Source organism: Coregonus lavaretus (assembly GCF_964263955.1).
Source record: "Coregonus lavaretus genome assembly, chromosome: 2".
Classification (NCBI taxonomy): domain Eukaryota; kingdom Metazoa; phylum Chordata; class Actinopteri; order Salmoniformes; family Salmonidae; genus Coregonus; species Coregonus lavaretus.
Window position 1 is genome coordinate 5,120,659 of NC_139989.1, and position 18,895 is coordinate 5,139,553.

The window sequence follows — 18,895 nt, forward strand, 5'->3', positions numbered from 1 at the left end:
AGCATTACTGGGTGATCTGAAAAGTCATAGTCAATCGATCAATAATATAATAATACTTTTAGCAAAAATGTTTATTTTTAATTCACAATCTGTAGAAGCAATGAGAATAGAAAGGTTCAGAACTTTTGTAAAACATCACAGTACGGTTGAAATATATATGGCAAATAGAAATCCTATATGGATGGTGTTAAGAGATAGATGGGAGGTGTTGAATGGAATTGAAGGATGGGACTAATAACAACTAACAACAAACAATAACAAAGATAGCTAATAATGTAAGCATACTGTGTCCATAATAAGTATATAGGTTTTATGTTGGGAGCTTTTGGGAAAGAGCACAGTTAGAAAGATATGGCATATAGAAGCAAACCGGATGGACATCATGAAAATGATCGGAGAGGTTGAGAGTAGAAGAAGTTCAGGAGCAAAACAAAACAAAAACAAAAACAAAATATATATATATAATAGAATTATTGTAAAATTAACTGTGTCCATAAGGTGTAGATAGTAAGTATAGACCGGAAGTAGAGGCCTGGGCATTGTTGTTCACTAATTTACTCCAAGTAGGGAAAGGATGGCAGGGTTGAAAAGTAATAAAGGGGAGTATATATATAAAAAACATGGGGGATTGGAAGTGATGCAGACAATTACATTGATAGAAGATACAATCTATCTGCAATATTAAGTTGATCCATCCCCCCAAAAAAGAAAAAAAAAGAAAAATTTAAATAATAAAATAAATAAATAAAATAAAAAAACATTTAAAAAAGATATATCAAAAAAAATTCAAATAACAATGCATTACTCTCTGTCGTAATCTAACAATGCATTACTCTCGTTGATAATTGGTACTGGAGGGGTGTTATAGCTAATTACACATAACGCACCGCTTCGGTCTGATAATCAATTTCTACTTCAAGGCTTTGCGTGAGTGTGCGCTCATAACCCATGGTGAATAAATAAATAAAAACAGCACAGAGTAAATTAGAAAACGCTAAATGGGTCTTGCATCCCCCCTGGTAAGACAGAAACCGATCCCACATTTCTTGATATACATGACTGAAGCGTTTTGTTCTTACATGCGCGTCAGACCTAAATCTAACCCCTCGTGTCCTTCCAGACACCGTTTCCAATAATACACTCGGAGACATCCTGTTCACGTTGAAAGTTTGCTTATTATTCGGGTGAAACAGCAGAGATTTACAATGCTCTGAGGCTGGTGTATTGTGATGACTGATGTGGATGGCATTGTTTAAATGTTACTGTGGCATTTTCATGCTGTCTGTGGGTGACCCTCCCAGTCTGCAGTAGCACTAGGTTGGTCTTATTCTGCGCTGTTTTGATTCGGTTTCCTGAGTGCGAGAGAAAGAATGGTTGCTTTGATGTCCGGCGGCGGGGGTTGGTGGGGGTTCCAACTTCCTGTTACCTTGGCCTAGTGGGATATAACAGAGGGAGCGAAAGACGGCCATCCCCATCAACGTTCTTTTTTTAACACACACACACAAAGACAAATTCATGTCCACGACACCATCGTCCATACCTTGCTAAACAATGCTAAGTGAATTATCACCGACAAGCTGAATCTGGTGTTCTCCCTCTCTTGGCTGTTCTGTGACTGCCCACTGAGATAGCTTATTTCAATCCTAATGCTGTTATCTCCCATGTATGGAATATGACTTTCACATTCATCATTCAAACTGCCATGTCAGATAAGCCACATTTTTCTGCTGACCAGTCACCCTCTACAGGCACCTGATGGGTAGAGGTGTTGATAAAACTGTGTGATTTATAGCGACTAAACTAAAGCCTTCCAAGGACGTGTCGTTTACTCCAGGTAAATCCATCTGTGCAAGATGCTCTCTTTGTACGCCTCTCACAAGCGAACCCCTCTCGTCAGTTGTGTGATGCTCAGCCAAGCGAAAAAACATGGAGTCAGGTCCAAGTGTTTATATACAGGTTGCTGCACTAAGTATAGAAAGAATAGCATTGTCTGGACTTTTAAACTGCCAGCCGTGTGTCTAACTGCTACCCATAAACATGGACAGTACAGAGGACTTTTAAACTGCCAGCCGTGTGCCTAACTGCCACCCAAAAACATGAACAGTACAGAGGACTTTTAAGCTGCCAGCCGTGTGCCTAACTGACACCCAAAAACATGGACAGTACAGAGAGTATTCTTCCTGCCTTGCTACACTGCCTGTGTGGTATTTCGCCAAGCATGAGTGCAGGCTTACTCTTGAAAACACTGTTTTGTGAAACAACTCTACATTGTCTGGTGTGATTGTACTAAATACAGTAAGAGCCATAATATAATGGACCAAGAGAGGACTATGCCTCTACTGCCCTAGTTCTGCGTCAGCCTCACTGTAGACTGTATATTACACATACCATTTATTATCTTCCCTCAGGCTTACAGCCCAAAAAACATGTGTGCCCCAAATAAGGGTGGATCCATGGCCCCTGTGTCAGACTGTGTCTCTCCCCCTCTGTCTGTCTGTATAAATGGGGTGGCACATGTCCACCCCTGGGGGCCCTTTCCCCACAACAGGCATGTTCTGGAGCTATACTCTGTGCTAGTCCATATGTTCTACAACAGCCTCTTATCCCGGCGGTGACCCCAAAAACAGGCAGATCTCAGGGCCTCCACTTATACAAATGAAGAAGAAAGTCGCATATACTAGTTTCTCCTTGCTGTGGATTTACAGTATATGACTGAGCTGTCAGCTAAAGAGCCTTCATCCGGGTATGAACATCCACTTAAATATCTTTATAGATATACTCTATCTATAGACTTTGTTTATGGCCAGTACATAAAACATATATTCCCACAGATTAAATGAGACCCTATGGTACATTTGGAGAGGGCATATTATGTAGTTTTTCAATTTCCTTAAAACAAATGTTTTCTTAGACAGGCTACCCGGATTGACTATTTTCACTCTTCTTGAGGCAAATCAGGTAGAGTAACTCAAAAATAATAATATATGGCAATTAGAAATCAGTTTAGAGATAGCTGGGAGGGGATGAGTGAAGCTGAAGGTTGGGACTAAAAACAATCAAAAGAAAACTATTGTAAAATATACTGTGTCCGTAAAATCTATATAGCATGTATAAGCTGGAAGTCGAAGCCTAAGTGTTGTTATCCATTAGTTTACTCCAATTAGGGGAGGGGTTGTAGGGTTAGGGGAAAAGAATAAAGGAAAATACATTAAATATTTTACACAAAATATATATGGGTGATTGGAAATGATGTAGACAATTACGTTGATGGAAGCCACAATCTACAGTGGGGAAAAAAAGTATTTAGTCAGCCACCAATTGTGCAAGTTCTCCCACTTAAAAAGACGAGAGAGGCCTGTAATTTTCATCATAGGTACACGTCAACAACGACAGACAAAATGAGAAAAACATTTCCAGAAAATCACATTGTAGGATTTTGAATGAATTTATTTGCAAATTATGGTGGAAAATAAGTATTTGGTCAATAACAAAAGTTTCTCAATACTTTGTTATATACCCTTTGTTGGCAATGACACAGGTCAAACGTTTTCTGTAAGTCTTCACAAGGTTTTCACACACTGTTGCTGGTATTTTGGCCCATTCCTCCATGCAGATCTCCTCTAGAGAAGTGATTTTTTGGGGCTGTCGCTGGGCAACAAGGACTTTCAACTCCCTCCAAAGATTTTCTATGGGGTTGAGATCTGGAGACTGGCTAGGCCACTCCAGGACCTTGAAATGATTCTTACGAAGCCACTCCTTCGTTGCCCGGGCAGTGTGTTTGGGATCATTGTCATGCTGAAAGACCCAGCCACGTTTAATCTTCAATGCCCTTGCTGATGGAAGGAGGTTTTCACTCAAAATCTCACGATACATGGCCCCATTCATTCTTTCCTTTACACAGATCAGTCGTCCTGGTCCCTTTGCAGAAAAACAGCCCCAAAGCATGATGTTTCCACCCCCATGCTTCACAGTAGGTATGGTGCTCTTTGGATGCAACTCAGCATTCTTTGTCCTCCAAACACGACGAGTTGAGTTTTTACCAAAAAGTTTCATCTGACCATATGACATTCTCCCAATCCTCTTCTGGATCATCCAAATGCACTCTAGCAAACTTCAGACGGGCCTGGACATGTACTGGCTTAAGCAGGGGGACACGTCTGGCACTGCAGGATTTGAGTCCCTGGTGGCGTAGTGTGTTACTGATGGTAGGCTTTGTTACTTTGGTCCCAGCTCTCTGCAGGTCATTCACTAGGTCCCCCCGTGTGGTTCTGGGATTTTTGCTCACCGTTCTTGTCATCATTTTGACCCCACGGGGTGAGATCTTGCGTGGAGCCCCAGATCGAGGGAGATTATCAGTGGTCTTGTATGTCTTCCAAACCAAGCTGCTTACCTATTGCAGATTCAGTCTTCCCAGTCTGGTGCAGGTCTACAATTCTCTTTGGTCTTGGCCATAGTGGAGTTTGGAGTGTGACTGTTTGAGGGTGTGGACAGGTGTCTTTTATACTGATAACAAGTTCAAACAGGTGCCATTAATACAGGCAACGAGTGGAGGACAGAGGAGCCTCTTAAAGAAGAAGTTACAGGTCTGTGAGAGCCAGAAATCTTGCTTGTTTGTAGGTGACCAAATACTTATTTTCCACCATAATTTGCAAATAAATTCATTAAAAATCCTACAATGTGATTTTCTGGAATTTTTTTTCTCAATTTGTCTGTCAAAGTTGACGTGTACCTATGATGAAAATTACAGGCCTCTCTCATCTTTTTAAGTGGGAGAACTTGCACAATTGGTGCTGAGTAAATACTTTTTCCCCCCACTGTATCTGCAATATTAAAGCTGATCTACCCCCTAAAAAGTATTTATTATAATAATCAAATCAAAAAGAAGAAAAAAAAAACAGTTTAAGCTAATTACTTTACGGCAAAATTTTAGAGAACCAGTGAGATCTATTATTATCTACATGGCTGTCGAGGTGATTTAAAGCTGTTTGGGCTTTTTCACTTAGCGATAAGAGGTTAAAACTAAGACATTCACTGAATAATCCATCTTGCCCTTGGTGCTGGCTGAGTACATCCTTTCCCTTACAGCACAACACAACCTCAGCAGTTGTAGAGGGAGAGAGGAAGGAGAGGAGAGGAGGAGGAGAGGAGAGGAGAAGGAGAGGAGAGAGAGAGAGAGAGAGAGAGAAGAGAGATGAGAGAGAGAGAGAGAGAGAGAGAGAGAGAGAGAGAGAGAGAGAGACGAGAGAGAGAGAGGAGAGAGAGAGAGAGAGAGAGAGAGAGAGATGAGAGAGAGAGAGAGAGAGAGAGAGAGAGAGAGAGAGAGAGGGGGGGGGGGGGGGGGGGGGGTTCCAAGCAGGGTTCTTATCACTTAGCAATAACACTGATGGTAATTACTTGAGAAATCTCTTTTAAGCCTTATAAGCATAATGCAAGGGGCAAGTTAAATTTGTCAAATTAAATTGGTCTGCCATTCGCTATTAAGGCGAATGGCATGATTGAAAAGCACCTTTGCTAATATGTTAACTGAGAAAAAAATGTACACAAAAATGATATATGATGGAATTTAACATTCCAGATTGTTTACATGATTGTCTCTGTTCTCCTTTGAAAGCCACAGAGGATTACATCTATTCATATAGGCCTCCCTGAGCAGTCTTATTGTAAATTACACCACTAGGTCTACTGGAGAAGCCGGTAAGGATGATGACCTGACATTAGCTTGGACATTCTGGGCCAAATCTTATCTTCAGATCTGCACTACAGATCACCCTGTTGTGGGAGAACTTTCCTGCAATGTAACAATTGTAAAACCTGTAGTGTTTTTTAGGTTTAAAAAGGCTTATGAAGTTTGCAATTTCCACTTTGAAATTTCAGACTTGATTTTCCTTTACGAAAAATGTATCAACCCCTACAAAAATGTCCATAAATTATAATCCACATAATAATTCACATTTCCTGTTACTGCAGGATTATTTTCCTGCTGTAGCAACCTGGCTCAAATTAACATCCTACATCTATAACTCAATTCATCGCACACAACTCTCACAAGCATTAATGCAAGATTTACCTGCAAGTTTGGTTCCTTCTCCCTCTCTAAGCTTAGATATTCAGACATGTAGTTAGAAGATCACAACATTAAATTAGCCAACCTTTCCCATCAGAAACAAGCTGCAATGTTAAAGCCAGAGGTGGAAAAAGTACCCAATTGTCATACTTGAGTAAAAGTAAAGATACCTTAATAGAAAATGACTCAAGTAAAAGTGAAAGTCATCCAGTAAAATACTACTTGAGTAAAAGTCTAAAAGTATTTGTTTTTAAAAATACTTAAGTATCAAAAGTAAATGTAATTGCTAAAATATACTTAAGTATGAAAAGTAAAAGTAAAAGTATAATTCATTTCAAATTCCTTATATTAAGCAAACGAGACGGCATCATTTTCTTGTTGTTTATTTATTTACGGAAAGCCAGGGGCACACTCCAACACTCAGACATCATTTACAAATGAAGCATATGTGTTTAGTGAGCCTGACAGATCAGAGGCAGTAGGGATGACCAGGGATGTTATCTTGATAAGCGCGGGAATTGGACCATTTTCCTATCCTGCTAAGCATTGAAAATGTAACGAGTACTTTTGGGTGTCAGGGAAAATGTATGGAGTAAAAAGTACATTATTGTCTTTACGAATGTAGTGAAGTAAAAGTAAAAGTTGTAGTGTTTGGCATTAATTTAGGACCTGTTGCATTTTTGGAACTGGGGGTCTCACAGAGGAGCTAAGGCCTCAATAATCAAAATGAGCAGATAAAGCAGTCTATAGCGAAGCTCTGATCATTGATCCCAGGCTCAGCCATCAAGTGAGCCACTTCACTGGTCCTTCCGTTAGTCCCCAGGTGTTTCTCAATTGTCTTAAGTCAAATAAAATCAAATAAAAGGTTATTTGTCACATCCGCCGAATACAACAGGTGTAGACCTTACAGTGAAATATTTACTTACAAGTCCTTAACCAACAATGCAGTTTTAAGAAGAAGTAAAAAATAGATAAGTAAAGAATAAAAATTACAAATAATTAAAGAGCAGCAGTAAAATAAATGCAAATAGTCCGGGTAGCCATGATTAGCTGTTCAGGAGTCTTATGGCTTGGGGGTAGAAGCTGTTAAGAAGCCTTTTGGACCTAGACTTGGCGCTCCGGTACTGCTTGCCGTGCAGTAGCAGAGAGAACAGTCTATGACTAGGGTGGCTGGAGTCTTTGACAGTTTTTAGGGCCTTCCTCTGACACTGCCTGGTATAGAGGTCCTGGATGGTAGGAAGCTTGGCCCCAGTGATGTACTGGGCCATACGCACTACTCTCTGTAGTGCCTTGCGGTCGGAGGCCGAGCAGTTGCCATACCAGGCGGTGATGCAACCAGTCAGGATGCTCTCGATGGTGCAGCTGTATACAGTGAGGGAAAAAAGTATTTGATCCCCTGCTGATTTTGTACGTTTGCCCACTGACAAAGAAATGATCAGTCTATAATTTTAATGGTAGGTTTATTTGAACAGTGAGAGACAGAATAACAACAACAAAATCCAGAAAAACACATGTCAAAAATGTTATAAATTGATTTGCATTTTAATGAGGGAAATAAGTATTTTTATATTATATTATTATTATTATAATTATAAGTATTTGACCTCTCTGCAAAACATGACTTAGCACTTGGTGGCAAAACCCTTGTTGGCAATCACAGAGGTCAGACGTTTCTTGTAGTTGGCCACCAGGTTTGCACACACCTCAGGAGGGATTTTGTCCCACTCCTCTTTGCAGATCTTCACCAAGTCATTAAGGTTTCGAGGCTGATGTTTTGCAACTCGAACCTTCAGCTCCCTCCACAGATTTTCTATGGGATTAAGGTCTGGAGACTGGCTAGGCCACTCCAGGACCTTAATGTGCTTCTTCTTGAGCCACTCCTTTGTTGCCTTGGCCGTGTGTTTTGGGTCATTGTCATGCTGGAATACCCATCCACGACCCATTTTCAACGCCCTGGCTGAGGGAAGGAGGTTCTCACCCAAGATTTGACGGTACATGGCCCCATCCATCGTCCCTTTGAAGCGGTGAAGTTGTCATGTCCCCTTAGCAGAAAAACACCCCCAAAGCATAATGTTCCCACCTCCATGTTTGACGGTGGGGATGGTGTTCTTGGGGTCATAGGCAGCATTCCTCCTCCTCCAAACACGGCGAGTTGAGTTGATGCCAAAGAGCTCCATTTTGGTCTCATCTGACCACAACACTTTCACCCAGTTCTCCTCTGAATCATTCAGATGTTCATTGGCAAACTTCAGACGGGCATGTATATGTGCTTTCTTGAGCAGGGGGACATTGCGGGCGCTGCAGGATTTCAGTCCTTCACGGCGTAGTGTGTTACCAATTGTTTTCTTGGTGACTATGGTCCCAGCTGCCTTGAGATCATTGACAAGATCCTCCCGTGTAGTTCTGGGCTGATTCCTCACCGCTCTCATGATCATTGCAACTCCACGAGGTGACATCTTGCATGGATCCCCAGGCCGAGGGAGATTGACAGTTCTTTTGTGTTTCTTCCATTTGCAAATAATCGCACCAACTGTTGACTCCCGAGTGGCGCAGTGGTCTAAGGCACTGCATCGCAGTGCTAGCTGTGCCACTAGAGATCCTGGTTCGAGTCCAGGCTCTGTCGCAGCCGGCCGCAACCGGGAGACCCATGGGTGGCGCACAATTGGTCCAGTGTTGTCCAAGGTAGGGGAGGGTTTGGCGAGCAGGGATGTGCGTTTGTTTCCCACGGGGGGCCAGTATGAAAAAAACACACAAAAAAACGTATGCATTCACTAACTGTAAGTAGCTCTGGATAAGAGCGTCTGCTAAATGACTAAAATGTAAAATGTTGCCACCTTCTCACCAAGCTGCTTGGCGATGGTCTTGTAGCCCATTCCAGCCTTGTGTAGGTCTACAATCTTGTCCCTGACATCCTTGGAGAGCTCTTTGGTCTTGGCCATGGTGGAGAGTTTGGAATCTGATTGATTGCTTCTGTGGACAGGTGTCTTTTATACAGGTAACAAGCTGAGATTAAGAGCACTCCCTTTAAAAGTGTGCTCCTAATCTCAGCTCATTACCTGTGAAAAAAAGACACCTGGGAGCCAGAAATCTTTCTGATTGAGAGGGGGTCAAATACTTATTTCCCTCATTAAAATGCAAATCAATTTATAACATTTTTGACATACGTTTTTCTCGATTTTCTTTGTTGTTATTCTGTCTCTCACTGTTCAAATAAACCTACCATCATTGTAGCTACTGACTGTCACGGATTCAGCCGAGGCTGCTCCTCCTCCTTGCTCAGGCAGGCTTCGGCGTTCGTCGTCACCGGAGTACTAGCTTCTACCGATCTATGTTTCTGTGTTCTACTGTGTCTTGTCTTTATTGTTCACACCTGGTTCCCATTAGGTATTGATTACTTCCCTACTTCACCCTCTGGCTCCCACTGTATGTTTTGAGAGTTTGTTCATGTTTGGTTGTCATCTGGTGAGCGGATTTGTTTCCTCCCTGCGTGGAGGTTATGTTATTTACGTTACGTATGAGTAAAGTACGTTTTCGATTAGCTCTGTGTCCTGCGCCTGACTTCGTCCTACCACATCACACTGACACCCTGACACTGACCCTGGAACTGTCCCTGTATATAGCTACTGACCCTGGAACTGTCCCTATATATAGCTACTGACCCTGGAACTGTCCCTGTATATAGCTACTGACCCTGGAACTGTCCCCATATATAGCTTACTTACTTTCTAGTGTTCTTCTTATTTCTATTTCTCATGTGTTTTTTGTTCTACTTTACTTTATTTTATAGTACTATACAGTATATTGATATTGATTACTGCATTGTTGGGAAAAGAACTTGCAAGAAAGGCATTTCACTGTACTTGTGCATGTGACAATAAAAACGTGAAACCTTTACTGATCTGAAAAGACAATTTAGGTGATAGCAATATGGAGGACGTTGGGCCTGAACGACCTGGAAATCACTTTCACCTGTCCCGTTTGTTGATGTTACTGTAGAAGAGGCAAGGAGATGAGGTGAAGATGCAGTCTTTTTGATTTTAAGATGCACCCCTCGTGTTAAGACAGCAGGTAAACCTTTGTGACAGAGAGGATTATCAAATGACATGCTTTGATGCAACACATACAGTTGAAGTCGGGTGTTTACATACATTTAGGTTGGAGTTATTAAAACTAGTTTTTCAACCACTCCACAAATTTCTTGTTAACAAATTACATTTTTGGCAAGTCGGTTAGGACATCTACTTTGTGTATGACACAAGTAATTTTTCCAACAATTGTTTACAGACAGATTATTTCACTTATAATTCACTGTATCATAATTCCAGTGGGTCAGAAGTTTACATACACTAAGTTGACTGTGCCTTTAAACAGCATGGAAAATTCCAGAAAATGATGTCAATGGCTTTAGAAGCTTCTGATAGGCTAATTGACATCATTTGAGTCAATTGGAGGTGTACCTGTGGATGTATTTCAAGGCCTACCTTCAAACTCAGTGCCTCTTTGCTTGACATCATGGGAAAATCAAAAGAAATCAGCCAAGGCCTCAGAATTTTTTTTGAAGACCTCCACAAGTCTGGTTCATTCTTGGGAGCAATTTCCAAACGCCTGAAGGTACCACTTCATCTGTACAAACAATAATACGCAAGTATAAACAACATGAGACCACGCAGCCGTCATACCGCTCAGGAAGGAGACATGTTCTGTCTCCTAGAGATGAACGTACTTTGGTGCGAAAAGTGCAAATCAATCCCAGAACAACAGCAAAGGACCTTGTCAAGATGCTGGAGGAAACAGGTACAAAAGTACAGTGGCTTGCGAAAGTATTCACCCCCCTTGGCATTTTTCCTATTTTGTTGCCTTACAACCTGGAATTAAAATGGATTTTTGGGGGGTTTGTATCATTTGATTTACACAACATGCCTACCACTTTGAAGATGCAAAATAAAAAAAATTGTGAAACAAACAAGAAATAAGACAAAAAAAACAGAAAACTTGAGCGTGCATAACTATTCACCCCCCCAAAGTCAATACTTTGTAGATCCACCTTTTGCAGCAATTACAGCTGCAAGTCTCTTGGGGTATGTCTCTAAAAGTTTGGCACATCTAGCCACTGGGATTTTTGCCCATTCTTCAAGGCAAAACTGCTCCAGCTCCTTCAAGTTGGATGGGTTCTGCTGGCGTACAGCAATCTTTAAGTCATACCACAGATTCTCAATTGGATTGAGGTCTGGGCTTTGACTAGGCCATTCCAAGACATTTAAATGTTTCCCCTTAAACCACTCAAGTGTTGCTTTAGCAGTATGCTTAGGGTCATTGTCCTGCTGGAAGGTGAACCTCCATCCCAGTCTCAAATGTCTGGAATACTGAAACAGGTTTCCCTCAAGAATATCCCTGTATTTAGTGCCATCCATCATTCCTTCAATTCTGACCAGTTTCCCAGTCCCTGCCGATGAAAAACATCCCCACAGCATGATGCTGCCACCACCATGCTTCACTGTGGGGATGGTGTTCTCGGGGTGATGAGAGGTGTTGGGTTTGTGCCAGACATAGCGTTTTCCTTGATGGCCAAACAGCTAAATTTTTGTCTCATCTGACCAGAGTACCTTCTTCCATATGTTTGCGGAGTCTCCCACATGGCTTTTGGCGAACACCAAATGTGTTTGCTTACTTTTTTCCTCAAGCAATGGCTTTTTTCTGGCCACTCTTCCGTAAAGCCCAGATCTGTGGAGTGTACGGCTTAAAGTAGTCCTATGGACAGATACTCCAATCTCCGCTGTGGAGCTTTGCAGCTCCATCAGGGTTATCTTTGGTCTCTTTGTTGCCTGTCTGATTAATGCCCTCCTTGCCTGGTCCGTGAGTTTTGGTGGGCGGCCCTCTCTTGACAGGTTTGTTGTGGTGCCATATTCTTTCAATTTTTTAGTAATTTAATGGTACTCCGTGGGATGTTCAAAGTTTCTGATATTTTTTTATAACCCAACCCTGATCTGTACTTCTCCACAATTTGTCCCTGACCTGTTTGGCGAGCTCCTTGGTCTTCATGGTGTCGCTTGCTTGGTGGTGCCCCTTGCTTAGTGGTGTTGCAGACTCTGGGGCCTTTCAGAACAGGTGTATATATACTGAGATCATGTGACAGATCATGTATCACTTAGATTGCACACAGGTGGACTTTATTTAACTAATTATGTGACTTTTCCGTAATTTATTTGTTCGAATTTCTTGAAACAAGTTATTTTTTTCATTTCACTTCACCAATTTGGACTATTTTGTGTATGTCCATTACATGAAATCCAAATAAAAATCAATTTAAATTGCAGGTTGTAATGCAACACAATAGGAAAAACACCAAGGGGTATGAATACTTTTGCAAGGCACTGTATCTATATCCACAGTAAAATTAGTCCTATATCGACATAACCTGAAAGGCCGCTCAGCAAGGAAGAAGCAAGTGCTCCAAAACCGCCATCAAAAAGCCAGACTACAGTTTGCAACTGCACATGGGGACAAAGATCGTACTTTTTGGAGAAATGTCCTCTGGTCTGATGAAACAAAAATAGAACTGTTTGGCCATAATGACCATCGTTATGTTTGGAGGAAAAAGGTGGATGCTTGCAAACCGAAGAACACCATCCCAACCGTGAAGCCCGGGGGTGGCAGCATCATGCTGTGGGGGTGCTTTGCTGCATGAGGGACTGGTGCACTTCACAAAATAGATGGCATCATGAGGAAGGAAAATTATGTGGATATATTGAAGCAACATCTCAAGACATCAGTCAGGAAGTTAAAGCTTGGTCGCAAATGTGTCTTCCAAATGGACAATGACCCCAAGCATACTTCCAAAGTTGTGGCAAATTGGCTTAAGGACAAAAAGGCAAGGTATTGGAGTGGCAATCACAAAGCCCTGACCTCAATCCAATAGAACATTTGTGGGCAGAACTGAAAAAGCGTGTGTGAGCAAGGAGGTCTACAAACCTGACTCAGTTACACCAGCTCTGTCAGGAGGAATGGGCCAAAATTCACCCAACTTATTGTGGGAAGCTTGTGGAAGGCTACCCGAAACGTTTGACCCAAATTAAACAATTTAAAGGCAATGCTACCAAATACTAATTGAGTGTATGTAAACTTCTGACCCACTGGGAATGTGATGAAAGAAATAAAAGCTGAAATAAATCATTCTCTCTACTATTATTCTGACATTTCACATTCTTAAAATAAAGTGGTGATCCTAACTGACATAAGACAGGGACTTTTTACTAGGATTAAATGTCAGGAATTGTGAAAAACTGAGTTTAAATGTATGTGGCTAAGGTCTATGTAAACTTCCGACTTCAACTGTAACTAATGGTTTTGCTTTTGTTTGTTCAACTATTCATGCATAATATTCTTCTTCTATAAAATATCCTATGCCTCAGATCTATGCCTTTTCACAGCTTTTCAGTTCTGGGTCATCTCATAAAAGATTAGTCAGAGAGTTACATAAGTTTCCCTCATATGTATGTATGTGTTGCGTACAATGAAACGTCCTCTTATCTTGTGTGTTTGAAATGCTACTTAGCTTTTGGGGCATTTGTCATGTCCCTCAATGGCAGTAGTTACAAAATTGCACTACACGAAAGGCTCAGAAATGGCATACATCTTTGCATCATCACTTTCTAATGAGCAGTCAGACATTAGATAACATACTGTAATTATTCTAACTTAAAAATAAATATGAATATAAATATTTTACAGAGAAATTTGCATTTAAAAGATGGAAATGGCATGACTGAACATAATCCATCCTCTACACTGCAATACTGCACTGCAAGAGTGGATGCTTAAATATTAGTGATGAACTGGGCACACAGTGTTACACAGGTTTATTTAAAAAGAGCCAGGAATGGCAGATTAAATATTTCCTCTTCCCCTGACATATAATTGACTTTTTCCTTGACCTGCAGTGAGCTCAAAGCATTGTCTATTAAAGGGGCAATATGCAGTTGCTACATCACTTATAAATTAATGATATGTACACATTGATTCTTGAAGAATATAACTTATAAATACCTCATAAGCTTAGTTTAACTGTCATACTATATAGCCTAAAAACATTTTAGTTAAAACTATAATTTTTATATCATGGATGGTCAGTCCTTGCATCCATAGCTCTGTCTATGAATTTGAGAGTGGTTACACTTCTCCAGCCCCATCCCTCAGCTTTTTACTGAAACAGGGGAGGGGAGTACGCTTTGTTATTGTTCCTACTGCTGATTGCCACTTTAAGTGGAGGTGAACGCTGGACCGAGTGACTCCAGGGTCTCACTTGGTTCATACTACCCCAGGACAGACTGTAAGTCGCTCAGTATAAGACTAAAATGTAAATGTAAGGCACAATCTGTAAGATTTTAGAGTTTATTACAACTGTATTACTGTATCATGACCCAAAATCTGACACAACATATGTGTGCATACAGGGAGATACTGGAGAATCCAAGAGCAAAAGTATTCTTGCTTTCACTTGATACAGTACATAGACACAGAGGAAGCCAGTGGGATAAGTATCCATTAATGCAACTTGGTAGATTCTGTCCTGAGACTCTGAAAGAGAAGCTTTACCATGGAGGTCAAAGGCTAAGTAGAATTCCTTTTCCCCAAAATGTTGAAAGAGAGAGAGAGAGAGATAGAACAAAGAGAGAGAGAGAGAGAGAGAGAGAGAGAGAGAGAGAGAGAGAGAGAGAGAGAGAGAGAGAGAGAGAGAGAGAGAGAGAGAGAGAGAGAGAGAGAGAGAAAAAGAGAGTAAGAGAGAGAAAAATAGAGAGGGTGAGAGAAAGCAAGAAAGAGAGTGAGAGCAAGCAGGAGAGTGAGAGAGAGAGAGAGAGAGAGAGAGAGAGAAAGAAAGAAAGAAAGAAAGAGAAAGAGAAAGAGAGAAAGAGAGAGAGAGATGTATACTGCACCAATGTGTAAATGAAGGTAGCAGAGGGCTGAACATGTATTGCACTAAATAACACACAGAATCCTAAGAGAGTTGAGCATGTTGATTGTTGATGTTGGGGGGGGGGGGGGGGGGGGCCTGAATCCCGGCACAGTGCTGATAATGTGCTTTTCTAATCCTTCCGCAATTTTCTCTTTCATCTTCCCCCTGTTAAAAGACGGGGCAGCGAGGAGCTTGGGATACAGAGAGAGAGAGAGAGAGAGAGAGAGAGAGAGAGAGAGAGAGAGAGAGAGAGAGAGAGAGAGAGAGAGAGAGAGAGAGAGAGAGAGAGAGAGAGAGAGAGAGAGAGAGAGAGAGAGAGAGAGAGAGAGAGAGAGAGAGAGAGAGAGAGAGAGAGTCCCAAGAACCTCGGTTATTATAAGAACCTTTGAGGAATTGATCCAAGGTTTGGAACCTGTGGGGGTGGGGCTTAATTAAAAGAGTTCACCACCCCAATACATTTAGGAACACCTTAATTTCAGTGATGCTGAATATCACCAGGACAAAGTGTGTGCGAGTTTTCAACCATGTGCATCCAGACACAAACTTGTGTTAATTTCGGTTAATTTGATTTCAGGCACAGTTTAACATCCGTTTAAATTATCTTTGTATTGGCCCCATCAATTGAAATAATGAATTTGCAATGCTATTGGGTGTGTGAGAAAGGTAGGACAAAGTGTGTTCTGTTTGTAGACTTAGAGGCTGTGTTTCGGTAGACTTTCCTGTATGAATTTATAATGCAGTCCTTTCTTGGGGATTTCTCTAAACAAATGTGTTGAAGCGGCATGCAACAAACAAGATATTTGATGAAAACATTTTTGGGGCATTTCTACTGTGTGTGTGCGTGCTGATAATACAGAAAATAAATATTGTGTATGGTTGATATATTGTTCAAATGAAAGCTACATTGAAACTGCTCATTGGCAAGAGTGGTGGCCTACCTTTACACACAACCCTATCAATAACAACACAAGGACAGCACATGCAATGTACTTTAAAATGCTGTTATTGAAATGCTGGAGGTGTTTTCCTCTTCAACAAACTGCACTATAGTTCCACACTAGCATCAGACCCTTGATCTCACCCACACTCGTTCAGGTAAGTGGGTGTCCATACACCCCTTCCCTGCAGATCTGAACAAGAGCTCGGTAGAGGTAACCAAGCACATGAGCTGTGGTTTATGTAAGGGATAATCAACGAGGGGCTATGTGTTCTATGGAAAATAATGAATGACGTGGAAGGTGTGTTCCACAACGGGCTAGCGGAGTGGAACTGACCTTCCACGGAGTTGCATTATTTTCAAGAGAACGCATAGAGCCCCAAGTTGATTATCCCTTTTACACCATTGCTATAATTTAATACATTTGCAGCTAGAAATGTGTTCATTTGCTGGTAGAAATGTGTTCAACATCCACTGAAGTAGCTAGCAAGTTTACTAGATAGCTACAGTAGTTGCCATGGTAACCACACAAACAGTCCTAGGTTGCTATTATAAAAATCAAATTCAACAATATCAATACTGTTTTCAATTCGACTTTTGCTTTCAAAAGCAGCTCAAATAAAACTTGTAAAAATGAACTATAGACATTAAATTCTACCATGCAAATATGCTGTCCGTTATAGAGAAATAATGCATGCTCTAGAATGCCTTTCAAGCCAATCAGAAAAGAGTATTCAACAATGCCATGGTATAAATAGAACAAATAATGTATTATGTCATGTGCTCTTAAATGTAAATGACAGTAATTGCACTCCTGTAATTGTGTTTATAATATAATAATAATAATAATATGCCATTTAGCAGACGCTTTTATCCAAAGCGACTTACAGTCATGCGTGCAAATATTTTTTGTGTATGGGTGGTCCCGGGGATCGAACCCACTACCTTGGCATTACAAGCGCCGTGCTCTACCAGCTGAGCTACAGTGTATTAATCTTCCGTACGCTACTGCAAGAGCCTCTAATAAGCCAAGGGCTGTTTATCTGAGAAGTAAAGAGAAAAGCAAAGCAGAAAACCAGTCAAAAGCGTTGGCCCTCCATCTGCTTTCATGCTGGGGGACTGAAATAGACTTGTTGTGCTCTCTGATAGAAGGCCCAACTTGCCATGTTGTTCTATGCAACAGGCCAGTCTCCAGCCTACGCTTTTGATTTCTCATCTGAGAGCTTTGCCCTAAGAGCCAGGGAAAACCAGACACATCTGGATGTCATGAGTGTGTTTCAGATGTAACAAGCCTGAGACTACTAGTAGATTAATCAGGCTTTGGAGACAAGGACAGACATGGGCCTCCTCTCTCACATGTATGCAGTATCTCCCCTGTACTGTAACACTGACTTGTTAGGAAATTCTCATCTGGACTCAACTCCATTTTTCTATGTTCATGGGAATCGAACCTGGTCTCGCTCTCACCAGCCCAACACCTTAACCATTAGACCAAGAAGATATCCTCATGGGCAAGGGTGAAACAGTGTCAGGCAGGTCCACCTAATCACGAGAGCGTGATTCCAAATCACCTCCACTATTAACGCATTGCCCATTAACGCCCATTGCCCATACCCTACTTCTGCCACTTAATCAACAAAACTGTTTGAGACCACTGACTTAAGCCCTAAAACCAAAGCATATAAATAGCTAAAGCAACAACTGTACTCACGCATTGCAGTAGGGTTTCTTATCATAGCCTTTGTAGTTCTTCATGTTCAGGGTCATTTTGCACACCTCGCAGTGGAAGCATCCTTTATGCCAATTCTGGAAAGGAAAACAGAAATGATATTTCAATTCAGTTTGGCCTTGTGCTGGTGCTCAAATTTGATCATCGTGAATGAATAACTGCCTTTATTAGTTGAAAGGCGCAGAGACATGACTGATATTCCAGATTTCTATTATCACAACCAAGAGAAGTGGTTCTAAACAATTAAGTGAATAAAGGTCCCAAAATAAGAAAATAAAAAAGCTCTCTTAATTAAACAAAGGTTACAGTATCTATTTCAACCCATCCTTAGGTAATTGCTGATTCTAAATTGAGCAAATGATTGAACTAAGAATATGTCTTTGGTGTATGTGGTAGGTTTCAGAGCTGTACAATAGGCCATACATTTGGTTGCAGATATACCTGTGCTACGACTGTCCACTGGCGTATCGGCCATAGATTTGTTTGGATGGGTGACAGACAGTAGTCAATGCCCATGATGTGTTCAATTTCATTGCTTGTGTGTGATGTAATGTAAGTGTGGTGTAATGTGTGTGATGTCCTTAGAAGGTGGGCCACATTGGTACCATAAGGCCATTAAGCCAGGACCAGGGTTAGGGGTTTAGATAATGGGTAGGCCTGCAGGAAAAGCAGTGCCAAGGGTTGAAGGTTTACAAAAGGGGTCAAAATAAAGGTTATATAGGGTTGGTTTAGCAGACATATGATGCTCACTTTTATTAACCTGTAGTAGTAGTAATTGTAGGCTAGTATAGACCTAGGCCTGATTTAGACATCAATAATACAAAGGGCTATTAAACGATAACTAACTAAGGGTTGTCCCCATAGGAGAACCCCTTGAATAACCCTTTATGGTGCCATGTAGAACCCTTTTTGTTGTAGGTAGAACCCTTTTGGGTTCCATGTAGAACCCACGGTTCTACCAGGAACCAAAAATTGTTATTCTATGGGGAAAGCCGAATAACCGTTTTGGAACGCTTTTTTCTTAAGAGTGTAACGTTATGCTACAATAGATACGCTATTATAATACACCTATCATCAGAATAACACAAGCTATCCAAAACCACAACAACAAAAAACTAACTTTTGGCATAATCTGGTTTTGTGTGTATCAGTGCACTCACTGTTTTGTGACATTAGGTTATGTGGCCAAAGATACGTTTGAATCGAAGTTTAAAA

General features: G+C 41.1%; 1 protein-coding gene across 2 annotated transcripts in view; it reads right to left on the minus strand.

Annotated features, from left to right (window-relative positions):
- Positions 1-18,895, minus strand: part of LOC311100138 (LIM zinc-binding domain-containing Nebulette-like) — a gene marked incomplete at both ends in the record, with an annotated part of 123,579 nt that overhangs the window by 104,531 nt on the left and 153 nt on the right. For both annotated transcript variants that reach the window (XM_084140915.1, XM_084140914.1), the window contains one exon: positions 17,663-17,757. In XM_084140915.1, coding sequence (XP_083997041.1) covers positions 17,663-17,757 — 95 coding nt within the window. The remainder of the gene's footprint in view (positions 1-17,662; positions 17,758-18,895) is intronic.